The sequence below is a fragment of the Indicator indicator genome, chromosome 3 (assembly GCF_027791375.1).
Source record: "Indicator indicator isolate 239-I01 chromosome 3, UM_Iind_1.1, whole genome shotgun sequence".
Lineage (NCBI taxonomy): Eukaryota > Metazoa > Chordata > Aves > Piciformes > Indicatoridae > Indicator > Indicator indicator.
The window spans coordinates 4,685,308-4,703,631 of record NC_072012.1 but is presented as its reverse complement, the minus strand read 5'-3'; the positions used below and the strand labels follow the sequence as shown (position 1 = coordinate 4,703,631).

Genomic DNA, 18,324 nt, shown 5'->3' with positions numbered 1-18,324 from the left:
GCAGGGGCGTTGAACTGGATGATCTCTCAAGGTCCCATCCAACCCCTAACATTCTGTGGTTCCGTGAAATGAAGGTGCCCAACAGCCAACCTCTTAACTGATGTGCATGACGTAATTGGGATTGAAGTGCTTCACGTGGAAATTGCTGGTGGAAATTTAGCTCCAAGTGGAAAAAACAATGTTGGAAGCATTTTGAGGAAAATTGCCTCACTACCTTGCTTGTATTTTGCAAACAACATTTAGTGTGAAGGGACTCAATAACTGCTCAGATTTCACAGCTCTTGTTTTTTTCTGGTTCATTCTAAGGGGTTTTCTTTCTCACCTTGAGTTCTCTTTTGGACTGAACGTAATGGATTGATTGATGTTTTTTGCTTTGTCCTTTTCATCAGGTTTATGTACTGGACTGAGTGGGGTGGTAAGCCAAAGATTGATCGAGCTGCTATGGATGGCAGTGAGAGGACCACCTTGGTACCCAACGTGGGACGTGCCAATGGCTTAACCATTGACTACGCTAAACGCCGCCTGTACTGGACCGACCTCGACACCAACCTGATAGAGTCCTCCAACATGCTAGGTAAGCCTCTGGGCAGCATCTGGGCTGCTTTCTCACAGCTCCCTGTGGCAAATTACTGCTTAAATAATGCAAAGATACAGGTCTTAAGATAAAAATAGATTTCTCTAAATTCACAGCTCTTTAACATTTGATGTTTCTGTACCTGATGTTTATGCAACACAGTGTTTAGCAAGGCCTCAATTTTCTTGTAGGTGAGGTAGTTGCTCACAGAGTTAAAATATACAAGCTGTACAAGTAGGACAAAGCTGTCAACTTTCAGTGTTTTGGAGACTCCTATTTTGCTGCTCTGAAGAGCACTGGCAAACATAACAAACACTTCATCTGTAGAAGGGTAGAGAGAAAGCCAAGATAACAGCTCATTGGACATTTTTCACAATGTGATTTAACACAATTTGGGGTTTAATCTTTGTTGGTATTCTCAGAGTTCAGGCACTGTCATTGCCATTATCCTTGCATGCTAAGGAGCTTTTCCTGGATGGTAGAATCATAGAATTTTTAAGGTTGGAAAAGACCCCCAAGATCATCTAGTCCAACTGTAACTGAACTCCCATGACTGCTGCACCATTTCCTGAAGCACCACATCTACAGCTTTTTGGACACCTCCAGGGATGGTGACTCTGCCACCTCCCTTGGCAGCCTTTTCTGACCCCTCACCACTCTCTCACTAAAGAAGTTTTTTGTCATGTCCATCCTAAACCTCCCCTGGCACAACTCAAACCCATTTCCTCTCATCCTGTCGCTGGTCACCTGGGAGCAGAGACCAACACCAGCCTCACTCCAACCTCCTTTCAGGTAGCTGCAGAGAGCAGTAAGATCTTCCCTCAGCCTTCTCTTCTCCAGACTGAACAACCCCAGCTTCCTCAGCCTCTCCTCCATATGATACCCTTCCTGAGCCTCCTTGCTGTTCTCTGGACACCCTCCAGTCCTTGAATGTCTTTCCTGTCCTGTGGCACCCAGAACTGAACCCAGTGCTTAAGCTGTGGCTTCAGCATGGCCCAGTATGAGGACACCATCACTGCCCTAGCACTGGTCACACTTGGGGTCTGTGGAATTGTTTTATAACCATTGCAGCTAAATGAAGGCAGAATGTTTTGTTCTGTCACTGTTCTAGAGTAGTGCATTGAGGACCTAAACCCTCTCAGATTTGCACAGTATCTTTTTGTGGCATTTCTGGGCTGCCTTGTTGTGAGCCACATCGTTCGGATAAGCCTTATCACTAGCCAGTAGTTCAGGCTGAAGGAGTTAGTCTGCTTTAAACAGTAGGTTTGCAGTAGTGGAACAAAGCTAGAAAAAGGTCAAAACAGGAAAATGCTTTCTAGGAATTCTATAATTCTATGTTAAAAAAAAAAGCTTCTTCTTCAGCTCCTCATGTGTTTTGGTGTGTTCCCCTGTGTGGAACGGGACATAGCATTGGAATTTCATCCTGTGCCCGTGTCTATGGCTAGAGGCAACAGAGAACGCAGGGCTGTGCATCCTTGACTTCTCTGTGCAAAGGGGGAATAATGACTTCTTGCTTCAGAATCCCCCATTCGTTTTCTGTGACTGGACAGCAGCATTTCCGTGGTAATAAAGTGGCTTGAGATCATTTACCTCCTGTGCTCCCTTCCCTAAGGTCTCTTAACATTTCCACTGTATACACAATTAACTGTTTCCTGCCTTGAGTGTCTGACTGCTCCTTCCTTTTTAGTCCTTCCAGAGACAGGCCAGCTTAACCTTGTGCAGTTAATTTTTCTCATAATATGATGTAGAATATTAAGCTCATTTCAATTCTGTCTCTGGAAGCAGCAGGCAGAGACTCAAATCTGGTGTGAGAGACACTGAACTAGTAACACAGAATCCTGCATCTCCTCCAGAGGGATCCTGTTTGCTTCAGGGAGGAGGCATGGGACAGAACCCTAATAATTTTCAAAACTGAGACTTCTTTTTTAGTAAGCCCATATTGTCTTCTGTGAGTCACAAGCAAGATGAGCAGAGACCTCAGGCTTTGAGACCTCAGGGTGGTCTTTTGAACAGTGCATGTTACCTTCATTATTACAAAAGTAAATTATAAAGAGTAACTTTAAATTACCTGCTAACCTTTCTGTACAGGGTGAATGTCCAGCAACATTAAAGAGCATTTAATTTGTCTGCACATAATTCTGCTTTTTCTCTCCCTTCCTTTTTTGCAAACAGGCCTTGACCGTGAGATTATAGCTGATGACTTGCCTCACCCCTTTGGCTTGACTCAATACCAGGATTACATTTACTGGACAGACTGGAGCCGGCGCAGTATCGAGCGAGCCAACAAGACCAGTGGCCAGAACAGAACCATCATCCAAGGGCACCTGGATTATGTTATGGACATCTTGGTCTTCCATTCCTCCAGGCAGGCAGGCTGGAATGAGTGTGCTTCTAGCAATGGTCACTGCTCCCACCTCTGCTTAGCAGTCCCTGTTGGTGGTTTTGTCTGTGGCTGCCCAGCTCACTATTCCCTCAACTCTGACAACAGGACCTGTAGTGGTAAGCTGGAATGAATGAAAATAAAGCAGAGCAGCAGATGTCAGTGACAAATGCAAACATTGTACTTGGAGGGAAGAGGAATTTGATTTTTACATGAGATAGTGAAGCTCCTTTGCTGCTGGGCCAAGTTAAAGCTAGTTTCTTTTAAACATGCATTTGAAAAATATTTGGTTTCTTTGTCTTCCTTTCTCCACAGGAAGCAGGAGATGTATCTAGATAAAGATAACAATCAAAAGATGTGCTTTTAAATAGAGTTACCTAACACTAAAATCTGACTTTTAAGGGAGTCTGGGATATTGAAAGCAAAAAAAAAAAAAAAAATCTTGCAACATACTAGTAACACCTTGAAATAAGGAGAGTGGCTGTTGGTGAATGGTTCAGTGACTCAGAGAAGTCTGTGTAAACAGGAAAGATCAAAATGCTCTGGGTTTTGTATCTGTGTCAGACCCTTCTCAAGTCCTTCCTTGCTTGCTTGTTTATTTATCAGCTTTCTTATTTCTAATCTTGCCTGGCATAAAGGATATGCGATAGCTTGGTCTGTACTCTGGACTATGTGGTAACCTTTAGGTGGTGATTTAATTCTATAGTAGCTGTGTTTCCTGGCTGGTGAGATGCTGAGGTACACTCTTATACCTAGAAGTGTTTCTTCCTCAGTGAGGAGACGCTCAACAGCAGAGGTTTCTGTTCTCAGTGCAGCCAAGCCCCATTTCACTTTATTGTTGTGCAGAATACGAACAGTGAGGCCCCTCAGGCTGTGTGTAATTAGTTTCTAACCAAATAGTTTATCCGTCTCTCAATAACTGGCTGCCAGTGAAGCTCCCATAATTTTGGCAGCCACACTGGATGGCTGATTTCCACTGGTGTCATTCAGATTAGTCAGTGGGTGAAGAGATTCGTGGTGCAGAGAGACAGATTGTATCTCATCCACATTATGCATGAGTAGAGAGAGCCAACTGTTGTTTTACAGCCAGAAGCAGGGCAGCTGGTTCCACGAATGCCACACCATGGCATTTTTTGAGTATCATGCTCTTCAGAGAAGAGAAAACATTGCTTCCCCACCCCTGCTATTCCTTTCCTGGTTGATGACACAGGGCACTTGCAACTGGATTCTTGTACTTTTACCACTCTCATCCCTTCCTGCAATACAGAGAGAAGCACAGCTGGCACCTCTCTGGTGATGACTGATTTTGTAGGTAGAGGAGATTGACTTCCAGTGGAATTTAAGTAGCAAAATGATCAAAGGTCATGTTTTCTTGTAAAAATGCTTTTGGAAACAAAGGAAAGAGGAAAACACAGGAAATGTGAGCAAAATAGAAGTTTCTCTGTGTTACAATTCAGAGCTGCTTATGAGCTATTAGAAGTTTTCCTTCTGCCATGTTCAAACCTGGGAGCTTTCCAGCTCCTCATCTGTAGGTAATTGGAGACTTAGCCTTCTCTGCTTGGAGCTTAATTTTTTTTTTCTTGGCCACTAGAGTTTGAACATGAATTGTTTTTAACTCTCATGCCTGTTTTACTTGCTTATGTACTCCTGAATATTATTATTAGCTCAAGTCCTGTCTAGAGGCCAGCTCCTCCCTTTTGGATTACTGTGCTCATGCATGCATAGATTCTTTTAATTATGGGAAGGACATACTGCTCTGGTGAGATGTGGTATCTCATCAGACCTACCACGTGTCCTGAAGTTTGAAGGGAATGTTACACAGGAGACATGCTCATTGCACTCTGTTTGCCTGCCAAAAATCTAGTTAAAATCTGTGGCTGTGGGGGGGGAGAACGATGAAAACTGGGAAGGGATTTCTGAAACTGGTACTGGTTCAGAGACTGGAGGACTCAAGGGGGCAATCCTGCTGCTGCTTTTTTGTCACGAGTCAATTGGAAGTTGCAGGCCAAGCAATCTTAGTGAGACACTGCTGGGAAAAGGAGAAAGAATTTTACGTGGTTGATGGTGTGTTTACCTGCATTGCTTTAACCTTCCCGTTCCATTACTCTCCTAACTGCTTGCTTCTGATGGTTTCTGAATCGTTATTTTGCTGCTTTGCTTTTGTTGTGCTTTCCTCTACAGTTTAGAGCTAAGGAGAAGGTGGCTTAAATTATTGGAGAAATGCTTGGAGGGGCAATGGAGATTTTCCAGAAAGCAAAAATACCTTGCAGTGAGGTCTGCTTGTTACAGGATGTTAGGACTGAGTGTTAGTTACCAAGGAAACTCCTCTTCACCTTTTTCAGCTGCCAGAACAAATGTTCAAAGTGTTTGCCTAAAAAAGCAAAGCAGGGTGATGATGTTCTCTGGAGACTTTTGCTACCTCCTCCTTGCATGGAGGTGCTGCATTACCTGTTTTGCAGGCTGGATTCAATGAGTGCAGTGTCCCACTGCTAATCTCTCCAGACTTGTGCTCTGGAGAATTGCTTGTACAGACTTCAGGGAGGCTGCAAACTGCATTTCTGGCTCTTGTGCTGTCTTGCACAGCAGTGGCTCCAGGTAGCACATTATTGAAGAGAGAGCTGTGAAAAGGGAAAAATGCTTGAACTGCCTCCTCTGGTTTCTGACCCAGTTATGTAATGCAGGGATAATTTCTGTTTAACAACGTATTGAGTGCTGCTTTCACTTACTGTGAGGTACAGCCAGTAAACTGCAGCAACCTAGAGCAAGGGAATCTTATTTCTGATGTTTGATGGTGTTTCTGAGAACAAAAGAATTTGTCTGAGAAATTTTTGCAGGGCATCTGGAAAGCCTGAGCAGGGAATCAGATTATTTGTTCTGATTGCAGCTCAGTATTCCCAGATGAGCACTGAAAAATAAGAAATACAGATAAATTTGAGAAGAGCAAATACACTTAAGAGATGTCCCTGAGAGTCAGTTGTGGTTCCATTCCAGTGTAGGCAGGAAGAGGGTTTGTGGGAACAGGACTGAACCACTCCAATGGCACTTTCTTGCCTGGACCTCTGAGTAAGGAACCAGTGTTGTCTTTCATTCAGCTTCCTCTGCAAGTAGAAGTGCACCTAGCAGAAGGTTCAGTTACAGCACAGTGGAGCTGCATTTCCCTGGAACTGCTTTAGAAAGCAAATGGGCAGGTCTTAGAGAGACGTGGTTGATGGTTCTTCTTTGAAAGGATTGTGACACAGATCTTCACATCCATTAGTCCTGCAACTTGAAAAATTATCTTTGCCTGTTACATGCCAGTTCTGACATCTATAGTAAAAAAAAGTCATTTGAAAGGCCTTCAAAACTGAAGAGAGATTCAGATTTTTGGATTTTCTTCTTTTCTCCAAGAGGAGAAGGAGAATGAAATAGTAGGTACTGTCTGGTTATATACAGTAGTTGTTGTCATTGGACATACAAAAATGTTTATACAGTGAGATCTGGACAGGCTGGAGAGTTAGGCAGGGAGAAATTGAATGAAATCCAGCAAGACAAAGTGTGGAGTCTTGCATCTGGGAAAGAACAACTCCATGGACCAGTAGAGGTTGGAGGCTGATCTTTTGGAGAGCAGCACAGGGGAAAGGGACATGGGGGTCCTGGTGGACAACAAGATGCCCATGAGCCAGCAATGTGCCCTTGTGGCTATGAAGGCCAATGGCATCCTGGGGTGGATTAGAAGGGCTGTGATCAGTAGGTCAGGAGAGGTCCTCCTCCCCTTCTACTCTGCCCTGCTGAGGCCACATCTGGAATATCATGTCCAATTCTGGACTGCTCAGTTCAAGTAAGACCTCAGGGACCTGCTTGAAAGACTGCAGCACAGAGGCACAAAGCTGCTGAAGGCAGTGGAACATCTCCCTGTGAGGCCAGGCTGAGGGAGCTGGGGCTCTGCAGCTTGGAGCAGAGGAGCCTGAGGGGTGCCCTCATTCCTGGGGATAAAGATGTGCAGGGCAGTGTGGGGAGGATGGAGCCAGGCTCTGCTCAGGGATGTCCAAGGACAGGACAAGGGGCAATGGGGGAGGAGGTGCCGTGGGAACAGAAGGGAAAAGTTTTTCCCTGTGAGTGTGCCAGAGCCCTGGAGCAGGCTGCCCAGAGAGGTTGTGGAGTCTCCTTCTCTGGAGACATTCCAAACCCACCTGGATGTGTTCCTGTGTGACCTGGCCCTGGGGGACCCTGCTCTAGCAGGGGGGTTGGACTGGATGGTCTTTTGAGGTCCCTTCCAACCCCTAACATTCTGTGATTCTGTGTGCAGTACCCACTGTTACTGCTGTCTGTAACCCTGTCACCCTCTTTTTGTTTTCCCACCCAATCAAGCTCCGACAACCTTTCTGTTGTTCAGTCAGAAGAATGCAATTAACCGCATGGTGATAGATGAGCAGCAGAGTCCAGACATGATACTCCCCATCCACAGCCTGAGGAATGTTCGAGCCATTGACTACGACCCCCTGGAGAAGCAGCTCTACTGGATTGACTCTCGGCAGAACATCATCCGCAAGGCACAGGAGGATGGCAGCCAGGTATGCTGAGGGTGATGAAGAGTAACTGAAGGATCTGGGGCTGGTTAGTTTGGAAAAGAGGAGACTGAGGGGAGACCTCATAGCTCTTTACAGCTACCTGAAGGGAGGTTGCAGAGAGGCTGGTGCTGGTCTCTTCTCACAGGTAATTAGTGATAGAACAAGAGGGAATGGCCTCAAGCTGTGACTGGGTAGGTTTAGACTGGACATTAGGAAAATTTTTTTCCCAGCAAGAGTGGTCAGGGATTGGAATGTGCTGCTCAGGGAGGTAGTTGAGTCACCAGCCCTGAATGTGTTTAAAGGTGATTTGGATGTGGTGCTTGGGGCTATGGTTTAGGGGTGAACCTTGTAGAGTAGGGTTCTGGGTTGGGCTTGGTGATCCTGAGGTCTTTTCCAACCTGAATGTTTCTGTGATTCCTGAGAGATGGGGCAGGCATCCCTTACACCCAACCAAGAATCCTTTAGATACATGGACTTCCTGGAGATTACTGGCTGTCACTTGGCAAAACAAGTGGCATTTGGAGTTTCTGGAGTCCTCAACTTGTAATCTGAGAGGGGCAGCAAGAAATAAGGCATGGAAAAATGAAGGCTAGGTTCCAGATGCTGTTGTTCACAGTACATCATTTGGTCAATGCTATCTTCTGGTTGGGGAATGGTGGAAACTTCAGTTTGTAAGAAGTGAAGCTTGGGAGGGAGGGTTCTTTGGAGAAATGGAATGTGCACAAGAGAAGGCAGAGTTGTTGAGTGAGCAGGATGTGAGACATTGACTCTGAAATGAAGAGAGCTGGCCTTTGTGAGTGTCTGGCTGTGTCCAAAGCCAGGTTTTGAGTGTCCATAGACAGGTTCTGAGTGTCCAAAGCCAGGTTCTGATGAGGACAGGAAGAGAGTTGTCAACCACCAAGGCACTGAGCAAGAAGTTTGAAACTAGTGACCTGTAAGAGATGTAGTAAGACGGGCAAAACATATTTGATTGAGGAGTACAGAAGGAGGAGGCAAAATATTATACAAGTTGAGTGACATGAATTGTGAGCAATGCCTGCTTAATCATTTTCACATGTTCAGATAAATCCTGCCTGAGCTTTTGAATGGGGGAGGAGCAGGAGACTAAGATGAACCACACAGAGCTGCTGTATTCAGTTTCATTTGTAAGAGACTGTGGTTTCTGGTGGTGGGTGTGGTGGTAGCTGAATCCTGCTGGATGCCCTTCAACCTTAACTCTTAATTTAGTAATGGTTTGAATTTTGGAACATCTAAATAATTTAGTACTCAAAGCTAATCGAAGGCACCAGGGTTTTGGCAGCTTCAGCAGAATAAACAAAAGTCAAACTTGCAGGCACACCCTTCCATAGAGGTGACAAGCCAAAAAAAGTTAGGCACATTTTCTGGTGAAGTCTAATTTGGGAGCTGAGAGTTGGAGGCTGCTCCCCCCAAAAGCATATAAAGTAGCCTGATCTAGTGTGAGGTGTCCCTGCCCATGGCAGGGGGGTTGGAACTAGACGATCCTTGTGGTCCCTTCCAACCCTGACTGATTCTATGATTCCCAAAAAGCTGTTGTAAGGCTATGTGGTTCGGCAGTTATTGGTCACTTTAGGTTTTTTGGAAGATATCACAGGTCTTAGCTGGGAATGTTCTCTAGTCACTTTCGTATGTTAGCTGATGTCCTTTCTGTCTGTTGGCAGAGTTGCCTTTCCATTCCTTATTCATCCCTACATTGTGTGCCCCAAAAGTGATGGCAGTGATGGTGGAGAAGAATGAGGCAAGAATTTCAAGTGCTGTCTGGCCTCACTTTGTGTTCACTTTGTTCAGCTGCAGCTTTGGAATCAGTAGTAATGAGTTTCTGTTGCAGAGTGCTACTTGTGCTGAGTTTGGCTCTATCCAATCTATAGGGCTGTCAAGAAAGCAGAGGAAACAAGAAGCTGACCCTGAATCTTGAGCACAGAGACAAACTGAACTTACTAGTCAGACTTTTTAAGTCTTAATAGCTGCAACCAACTGACAAGATCGCCATTACAACAAACCCACAGCACTAAGTGTCTGTATCTGATCAAAGGTGCTGGTGGAGCAGCTGGACCTGGGTGTCTCCTTAGTTAATGATATTTTGGCAACCTCCTTTTGCTGAGCAGTAACTTGATGTGGTGCATCCATAGCAGATGAATCTGCTCACGTTAGGGCAGATTAAATGCTCTTCTGTGGCTTGTTATTGTTTCCTGTGTAGAGCCTGACTGTGGTGACAAGTCCAGTTCCCAACCAGAACCTCGACATGCAGCCATATGACCTGAGCATTGACATCTACAGCCGCTACATCTACTGGACCTGTGAAGCTACCAATGTGATCAATGTCACCCGCCTGGATGGCAGACCCATGGGAGTGGTACTCAAAGGAGATCAGGATAGGCCCAGGGCCATTGTGGTCAATCCGGAGAAAGGGTATGGAGCTGAAAGAGCCATGTGGGGAAATCAGGTTGAGGGTCAGATTGTTTGCTTGCTGCAGGTTGGTTGCTGTTTGTTGGAATAAAAACACCTTTGAATCTGAAGGGGGGAGCTAAAAGAAAGCCAAGAAGGGACTTTTTGCAAGGGCTTGGAGTGATAGGGCAAGAGGGAATGGATTGAAGCTTGAGGAGGAGAGATTTAGACTGGAGATTATGAAGAAATTCTTACCAGTGAGGGTGGTGAGATGCTGGAACAGGTTGCCCAGGGAGGCTGTGAATGCCACCTCCCTGGAGGGGTTTAAGGCCATACTGGATGAAGCCTTGAGCAACCTGGGCTAGTGGGTGGTGTCCCTGCCCATGGCATGGGGGCTAGAAAGAGTTGATCTTTGAGGTGTCTTCCAACCCACAGCATTCTGTGAATCTCTGAATTTGTTATCTAGGTCATACAGCAAACCCATGGAAAGATCAAATAAAGTCTTGTTCCTCTGCTCACTCCTGTTCCAGGTACATGTATTTCACCAACCTGCAGGAAAGGTCTCCTAAAATCGAGCGGGCAGCCCTGGATGGAACCGAACGAGAGGTGCTTTTTTTCAGTGGCTTGAGCAAGCCTATAGCCTTAGCTCTCGACAGCCAGCTGGGCAAGTTGTTCTGGGCTGACTCAGACCTGCGCAGAATCGAGAGCAGCGACCTGTCAGGTAGAGTATCACTTGAAGGCAGTGATTCACTTGGGTGCTGTGGGTGTGGGGGAACGAAGAGAGAGCTGTCGGTTTTTCCTTCCTACTATAAACAGTCTGTACTGTGATTCTAATCTCTCCCTAAATTCCCAGCCAGGGAATGTGCATGATTCATACATTGTGCCTTTACAGTCTCATGCTTCTATCTGTGATTTGCATTATTAATTGCTACACATGCTGTTTAGTTCCATTTCTCATTGCAAGACCTTTGTGTGGTTTTCCAAAGGCAGTTCACAGATAAACTGCAGCAGTTTGGGGAAGGGGAGGGAGAGGGTTGTTTCTGAAGGCATTGATTTTGGTTCAGTAAGGTGTCAAGCAGAGGAAAGTTTATTGTTAGTGGGAAAATCTTTCCTGTATCTATCATGTAGAGTGAAATTATCTGAGAAGGATAGGGCAGATTTGACATCTCTCTGTTCTCAAAAGGCAGTAAAACTTCCTCTTGCAGCTATGGAATTCTCTTTGCCTGCTCGCTGAGGTTCGTTATGCTGCTTGTCTGACCTTCTGTGAGTTCATTCAGGTCACATAAGCAAAACAATAATGTAACAATATATAAAAAAATAGAAAACCAGAGAACAATGTTCTGTTGGTTTGGGAAGCTGAACTGATTCAGGAAAGAATCCAGCAAACAACCAGAACTGGAACAAGAGGAGAGGGAAAGTTATGTAGTCAGATTGGGTGAGAGGCTGAGATATCTCTTATTTACTAGCCAGATTCAGCAAGCTGCTGGATCAGCTCAGCTGTCTCATGTGGCTTCAGCAGTAATTTGTTGTGATATGAATTCCAGTACATGAAGGGGGCTCCAAGAAGGCTGCAGAGGGACTGTTTGCAAAGGCCTGCAGGGACAGGATGTGGGGCAATGATTTGAAATGAGGGAAGAGTGGATTTAGGTTGGACATGAGGAAAAAGTTCTTTAACACGAGGATGGTGGAACACTGCAACAGGTTGCCTAGGGAGGTAGTTGAGACCCCATCCCTGGAGAGGCTGTTCGAGGATCTGAGCAGCCTGATCTCGTGGAGGATGTCCCTGCTGACTGCAGTGGGGATTTGACTAGATGAGCTTCCAACCCAAACCATTCTGTGATTCTGTGAATTGGGCTGGATGTTGCTGCTGGCAGTGACAGGATATTCTAAGCATGTGCATACCCATTTCTGGTGGATTATGAGATATAGCCCCCTTCACAGCACTGCTGCTGCTGCTCTGCAGTGGCAGTCTCTCCTAATTCTACAGTAAATCCATCCCCAGTTTGATCAGTGCATGTCCCTGTACTTCAGCATAAGTGTCCCTGTAAGGAAATAAGGACACCCTTTGCAATCTGTGAGAACGTTTGAAAACAGGGACTGTGGTGGGTTGGGGTAAGGTCTTGCACTGATGACAGGCTCCCATCATTCAGAGTAGCAGCATGGAATCCCATTGGCACCACTGGGATTGTCAGCCTTTTATGAAGTTACTAAAATATGCTTTTGTTTTGCATGTCATTTCTAGATAGTTGGACTTTAAGCCCAGCTAGATAGCATTTTTTCCCAGTGATTCATGTGGTGTGTCACTGGGGACTCAGGGTCACTAATGAATTTGTGATATTCTGATTATTTACTACTTTAAAACTCAGGCCAGAGCCTGAATTAGGGAATCATTCTAAAAAAAATTTACAAAAAGGTAAGGTGTATCCCAGTTTGTTCCAGGCTGTCCCAGATCCAACACTAGTAAAGCAAAATGGCAGGGGTTAGAAGGGACCTCCAGAGATCATCCAGTCCAAGCCCCCTGCCAGAGCAGCATCACCTAGGGCAGGTCACACAGGAACACATCCAGGTGTGTTTTCAAAGTGTCCAGAGGAGAACACTCCACAACCTCTCTGGGCAGCCTGCCCCAGGGCTCTGGCACCCTCACAGGGAAAAAGTTTTTCTTTACGTTCCTGTGGAAATTCCTCTGCTCCAGCTTGCCCCCATTGCCCCCTGTCCTATCACTGGGCACCACCAATAAGAGCCTGGCACCTTCATCTTGACACCCACCCCTCAGAGACTTATAGACCTTCATCAGATCCCCTGTCAGCCTTCTCTGCAGACTAAACAGCCCTAGGTGTCTCAGTCTTTCTTCACAGCAGAGTTGTTCAAGTACCCCAGTTCATCCTCATAGCCTCCATTGGACTCTGCAGCAGATTTTGGGTGGCAAAACTTCACATGTGCTTTGTTTCTCTGTCTGTTATTTGCCAGAAATTAAGGACATCAGAGATGGAGACAAGCCTGAATTCTCATCAGTCTGGGTTTAATGATTCTGCTGGGCTTTTTTTTTTTTTTTTTAAACTTTCCAAAAATGCTGCTGTTGGATCCCCAGTGTGTGGTGTAGTAAAAGCTCACTATGTTTTCCTAGAATATGAGGGAATATTATTCCAAACCTCTCTTGCTTTTTGGCATTTGCACCACAAATAGACTGCTGTAATCTCCACAATAAATTGCTAACTGCTGAGCTGTGTTCCTGTGCTCAGGAATGCTCACTAATAGGCTCTTTTTTTTACCAGCAGTCCTTTTGCTGCATGTTAGTTTCTTAAAAACATGCACAGCTTCTTGCTCTATTGATCCTGTAGTTGCCAGTATCTATAAAGAGAAGGAGAGCTAGAATGCCTTTTATGTGATGCAGTCCTTGCCTTCCTCCCAGTCCTTCAGGCATGCATTAGGACTTAGTTCTGCTGCCCAAATTCAAGATCCTATTGAAGCTAACCAGATTCTTCAGATGATTAAGGGGTTGTTTATGACAAGATGACTGGAATTAGTTCCCTACCATGGAAACTATTTGGAAATGGATTCTTCTCGTCCAGAATAGTTACTGTGATTTGGAAACCTCTGATGATTCTGGAATTAAGTAATTTTTATTTGGAAATAGAATGAGCTGTGGGTGTGCCCTGGATTTTGTATTTATTTGGTTGGGTTTAAGTCTTTTTGTCAAAGGTATTGCTGGAAAGAGAATGGCAATGCCAGGAGACAAAGCTTCTCTTTATCACACCTCCCTTTCATCTGACGTTCCAAATAAAGGGGACTAACACCCTTGATGAGCCCAAAATGGAATTTTATTGTTGCTTTATGGAAGGAGGGATTTCAGTGTCGGGGTTTAGTCAAAAGGAGTCAGCTACACTTGGTCACAAAGATGAAAAAGAAAGATGAAGACATTAAGGGAGTGAAATTTTTGGAGCAAAATGCCATGCTGATTAACATGGGCATGGCAGAGCAGGGCAGGGCAGGCTCCATCTGGGCCTTACTTTTAACTAGATTCCTTCCTGTCATCTTTGTATTTTCCCCTATTCCCAGCTTAGCTTTTCTTCTCCTTACAGGTTGCTGTTTCTTACCTTTATGCAATGATTCATATTGGTGGGGGTTAAGAGATGGTTGCAGCTATTGTTTAATTTGACTTGCATCACTCAGTCTGTTAATTTCTACATCAGTCTGGGTATAGTCTTCTACAGAATCCAGCCACATCTTTTCTTAATCAGATTATGGCTGGTGTTGTTCCAAAGTGATGGCCAAGAGCTCAGTCCAGCTGAGGATTAATATTTTACTGTCTTGGTTCTGCTTTAGCTGTTACCACTTGCTAAATGTTTGGAAGGTTGCTTCAGTTCTGAGCTCTGTATGCATTTAGTGACATAGGGATACAGACACTTTTCATAGCTGAGTTTTCTTGTAGGTCATCATCCCTGTTGATTAATCAACCTACTCTTGATTCAATTCTCAACAAGTCAATAACCATTCTTGCTTCTAAAGGAAAGAGAGGGGTAGAATTGAATCAAAGTATAAAATTATGAAAGCTTTGTCTTTTGTCCATGACATTATCTTGTGTAGGTGTGGTAGAGCCATGGGAGGGTTTTTTTCAGCTCTACAGTGTAGTTTTACAGGACTCAATATAAAAACTTACTGGAAATTGTGTTGTGAATGAACACAGGCAAAGCTATTTGCTGTAGGCAAAGTGAAAAGTAAGCAGTGGGCAGACACCTGCAACACCAGGACTGATATGTGAATTTTCAGTGTGGCACATGTTCAGACTCTGTGATACTGTTCCAGCATTTCATAACTGAAGCAGATTCCTTGTGTTTGTGAGTAATTCTATGCTCAGTATCTGATAAACCTCACTGAATATCGCAGTGTTAATGACCATGTTATACCATGCAAAATAAGCAAAGCAGTCCTGAATTCTCAGATTTGAATAGCTTATTTTCCTACTTGTGTAGGAGCTAAGGGTCTTCCTACTGTGTAGGAGCTAGGAGGTCTTCCTACTGTGTAGGAGCTAGGGGGTCTTCCTACTGTGTAGGAGCTAGGGGGTCTTCCTACTGTGTAGGAGCTAGGGGGTCTTCCTACTGTGTAGGAGCTAGGAGGTCTTCCTACTGTGTAGGAGCTAGGAGGCCTTCCTGCTGTGTAGGAGGACCTATGAGGTCTTTACTGTCTGCAATGATACTTAGAAAACAGTTGTGGACTGTCCTCTGTTCATATGGAGTGTTACCTATGAAATGTGACAGTTACTCTTGACTGTATTTAATAGCAGGTAATCAGCATAAAAGTCAACAAGTACTCTTCAGAGGTGTAAGACCTTTTATCTGCTGCTGGTCATTGCTAAAGGAACTGAGGAAAGCAAGTCTTTGCTACAAAGAAAGGAGCCTTCCCAATTTAGCATGAAAACCTTAATGGAGATAGATAGTTGAAATGAAAGACCGTGAGGAAGTCAGAAGTGTTTACCTTAATCTCCTAATTCATGTGAGAAGTCCTAACTACCTCATCTTCACTTGGATTTTATCTTGTTTAGTTAACTCAAGCTAATAATCCATCTTCTTATTCCCTGTTGTATGCCAAGACAAAGCAGTTAGGCTCTCCAGAAAGAAGAATGAAAAGAAAGACCAGTTCCCATCATATTGATAAAAGACTGGATAGCCTCCTGAAGGCTGAGCTCCCAACTCCAGGTGCTTCTTAAATACAGGAAACAGATTTGAAGCACAAGCAGTGGCTTCTTGATGAAAGCAGAGAACAAATCCGTCACCTGTCTGCTGAATGCGTCAGCCTTGCATTGGAGGGCCCAGGGTTCTTGTGTGTGATGGTTTTAGGGCTATGCCTTTGAAATTTTTCACAGATCTTAAGCAGAAAGTAATAAGAATGCAAATAAATCACTATTGCGTGTAAAAAAGAAAAATAATGATTATTCCAAACGATTCCATTGGAGAGATAGAAACCTTTAACATTCAGTTCTCAAAACAAAGTTCAGTTCTCTCTGCAGCATTCTAGCAGGGTGTTTCTGCTCTTCTCTTCTGGCTTTGCTTGAGAGATAACACACCTGCTCTTGATCTTGAAATGCTAAGTTCTAACAACCTCTCTGCTTCTCCTTCTCCCTTTTGCCGGGGGGGTCTGGAGAAGGCAGGGAAGGGGGAGGCAGAGGGACAGCTTTCCTGGCTTGGGCCAGGAGGGTTTTGTGCTGTTTCTGTTAATAGTACATATTTGTAAATATTGTAAATAGTGTATATTTATACATATTCATTACATTTCATTGTAAATTGTAGTTTTTGCTTGTAAAATACAGCCTCATTTGCTTCCAAACTGAGCTAGTCTGATGGTGTTAATGTGGGAAGGGACTTTCAACCCACCACATTACAACATTGTGGTTTTATAGGAGCCTTCCCTGGCAATGTCAAGTAGCAAATAGTTGTGGGAGCAGTGTGGAAAATGTTTGTGATGGTTTCTCAGTTGGTTCCAGTGGAGCTGAAGCAGCCTTTGCCCCTCCCGCAGGTGCTAACCGGATCGTGTTGGAGGACTCCAATATCCTGCAGCCCGTGGGCCTGACTGTGTTTGAGAACTGGCTGTACTGGATCGACAGGCAGCAGCAGATGATCGAGAAGATCGACATGACCGGGCGGGAAGGGCGCACAAAGGTCCAGGCTCGCATTGCACAGCTCAGTGACATCCACGCTGTGAAGGAGCTCAACCTTCAGGAGTACAGTAGGTGTCATCATCCCTGCTTGCAAGTGCAAACAGCACCCCGTGGGGCTTCAGGCAAGGAGGGGCTGCAGGGAGACCTGATTGGCCATGGCACTGATCCACATCAGTGCAGATTGGAGGGGCCACAACTTGGTATTGTTTTGTGCCTGGACATTGCCAGGGTACAGTTAGGTTTGTTGCCTTCAGGCAGTTGGCAATAGGTTGGAAATCTGTTACAAACCCAGCATCACGTTTTGTGGCTGATGACAGCTTTATTGGTAGTCTCATACAAGGCACCTGGCATTTGAGTGTCTGTAGGCAGAGTAAATATCACACAATCACAAAATGTTTGGGATTGGAAGGGACCTCCAGAGATCATCCTAATCCAACCCCTCGGCCAAAGCAGGATCACCTAGGGCAGTCCACACAGGAACACATCCAGGTGGGTCTGCAGAGAAGGAGACTCCACAACCTCTCTGTGCAGCCTGCTCCCAAAGCTCCATCACCCTGACCATAAAGAAGTGTCTCCTTGTGTTGAGATGGAACCTCCCGTGCTCCAGCTTGTACCTGTTGTTCCTTGTCCTGTCATGAGGTACCAACACAAAGAGCCTGGCACCTTCACCTTGACACCCACCCCTCAGAGATTTGTAGTCATTAATCATATCCCCTCTCAGCCTTCTCTTCTCCATGCTAAACAGCCCCAGGTCTCTCAGTCTCCCTTCACAGCAGAGATGCTCAAGTCCCCCAGTCATCCTTGTAGGTGTTTGACACACTGACACAAGCACAGCTCTGGGAGCCTTTTGCTAGCAGTAAATGTTTCAGTGAACTGCCTGCCTTGAACAGTTCTCGTTGGTGGCCATTTGTATTGAAAGAAAAAGCCAGAAGAGCAATGCTGCATTGCCCCAAGGCAATGTGTCTTCAGTGAGAGTTTGGTTGGACCATGGCTGCACTTTTGAAAGCTCTCTGTTTACCAGGATGTAGCCTTCCACACATACACTTGGAAGGATGGGAACTGGCTGGTTAAAGCAGTGGAGCTGCTGTCATCCTGGAGGAAATAGGGCTGTTTAATAGGCTGTGGTGCATGCCTTGGAGACATATGTAGAAAAATGTCTGGGGATGTTTAATTAAAGCATCAGTGCAGACTACTACTAGTTTTGTTTGCTATTAATCTTAGTAAATCTGTCAAGAGTTCTAAGAGAAGTATGTTGTCCTTATTAAACATTAAAATGAGGAGACATATTTATCTAGAGCATGGTAATTTGAGTTGCAGTGTAGAAACTTCAGAAATCATAGAAAACTTTACTTTTTTTTTAATGAAGTATGGAGTCCAAGGCATCTCTTTGTACTATATTATATTTGGTTTGGGCAATCCAGACACAAATTTAGACTGGGGGAAGAATGGCTTGAGAGCAGTCTTGAGAAGGACTTGGGGGGGTCAGTTGGTGACAAACTCCCCATGAGCCAGCAGTGGTCACTGGTGGCCCAGAATGCAGCTCTGCGCTGGGCTGCATCCAAAGCAGGAAGAGCAGCAGCACAGGGAGGGGATTCTGCCCCTCTGTTCTGCTGAGACCACACCTGCAGCACAGCCTCCAGTTCTGCTGCTCCCAGCATAACAGGGACATGAAACTGCTGGAATGGGTCCAGAGGAGGGCCACAAAGATGCTCAGAGGGCTGGAGAACCGCCCTACAGGGACAAGCTGAGAGAGCTGGGGTTGTTCAGC

General features: G+C 45.1%; 1 protein-coding gene across 5 annotated transcripts in view; it reads left to right on the top strand.

Moving 5' to 3' along the window:
- LRP6 (LDL receptor related protein 6) overlaps positions 1–18,324 on the top strand; it is a 127,064-nt gene that overhangs the window by 94,415 nt on the left and 14,325 nt on the right. For all 5 annotated transcript variants that reach the window (XM_054399948.1, XM_054399951.1, XM_054399950.1 and 2 more), the window contains 6 exons: positions 390–574; positions 2,747–3,073; positions 7,302–7,504; positions 9,717–9,928; positions 10,435–10,625; positions 16,415–16,624. In XM_054399948.1, the coding sequence (XP_054255923.1) occupies positions 390–574; positions 2,747–3,073; positions 7,302–7,504; positions 9,717–9,928; positions 10,435–10,625; positions 16,415–16,624 (1,328 nt within the window). The remainder of the gene's footprint in view (positions 1–389; positions 575–2,746; positions 3,074–7,301; positions 7,505–9,716; positions 9,929–10,434; positions 10,626–16,414; positions 16,625–18,324) is intronic.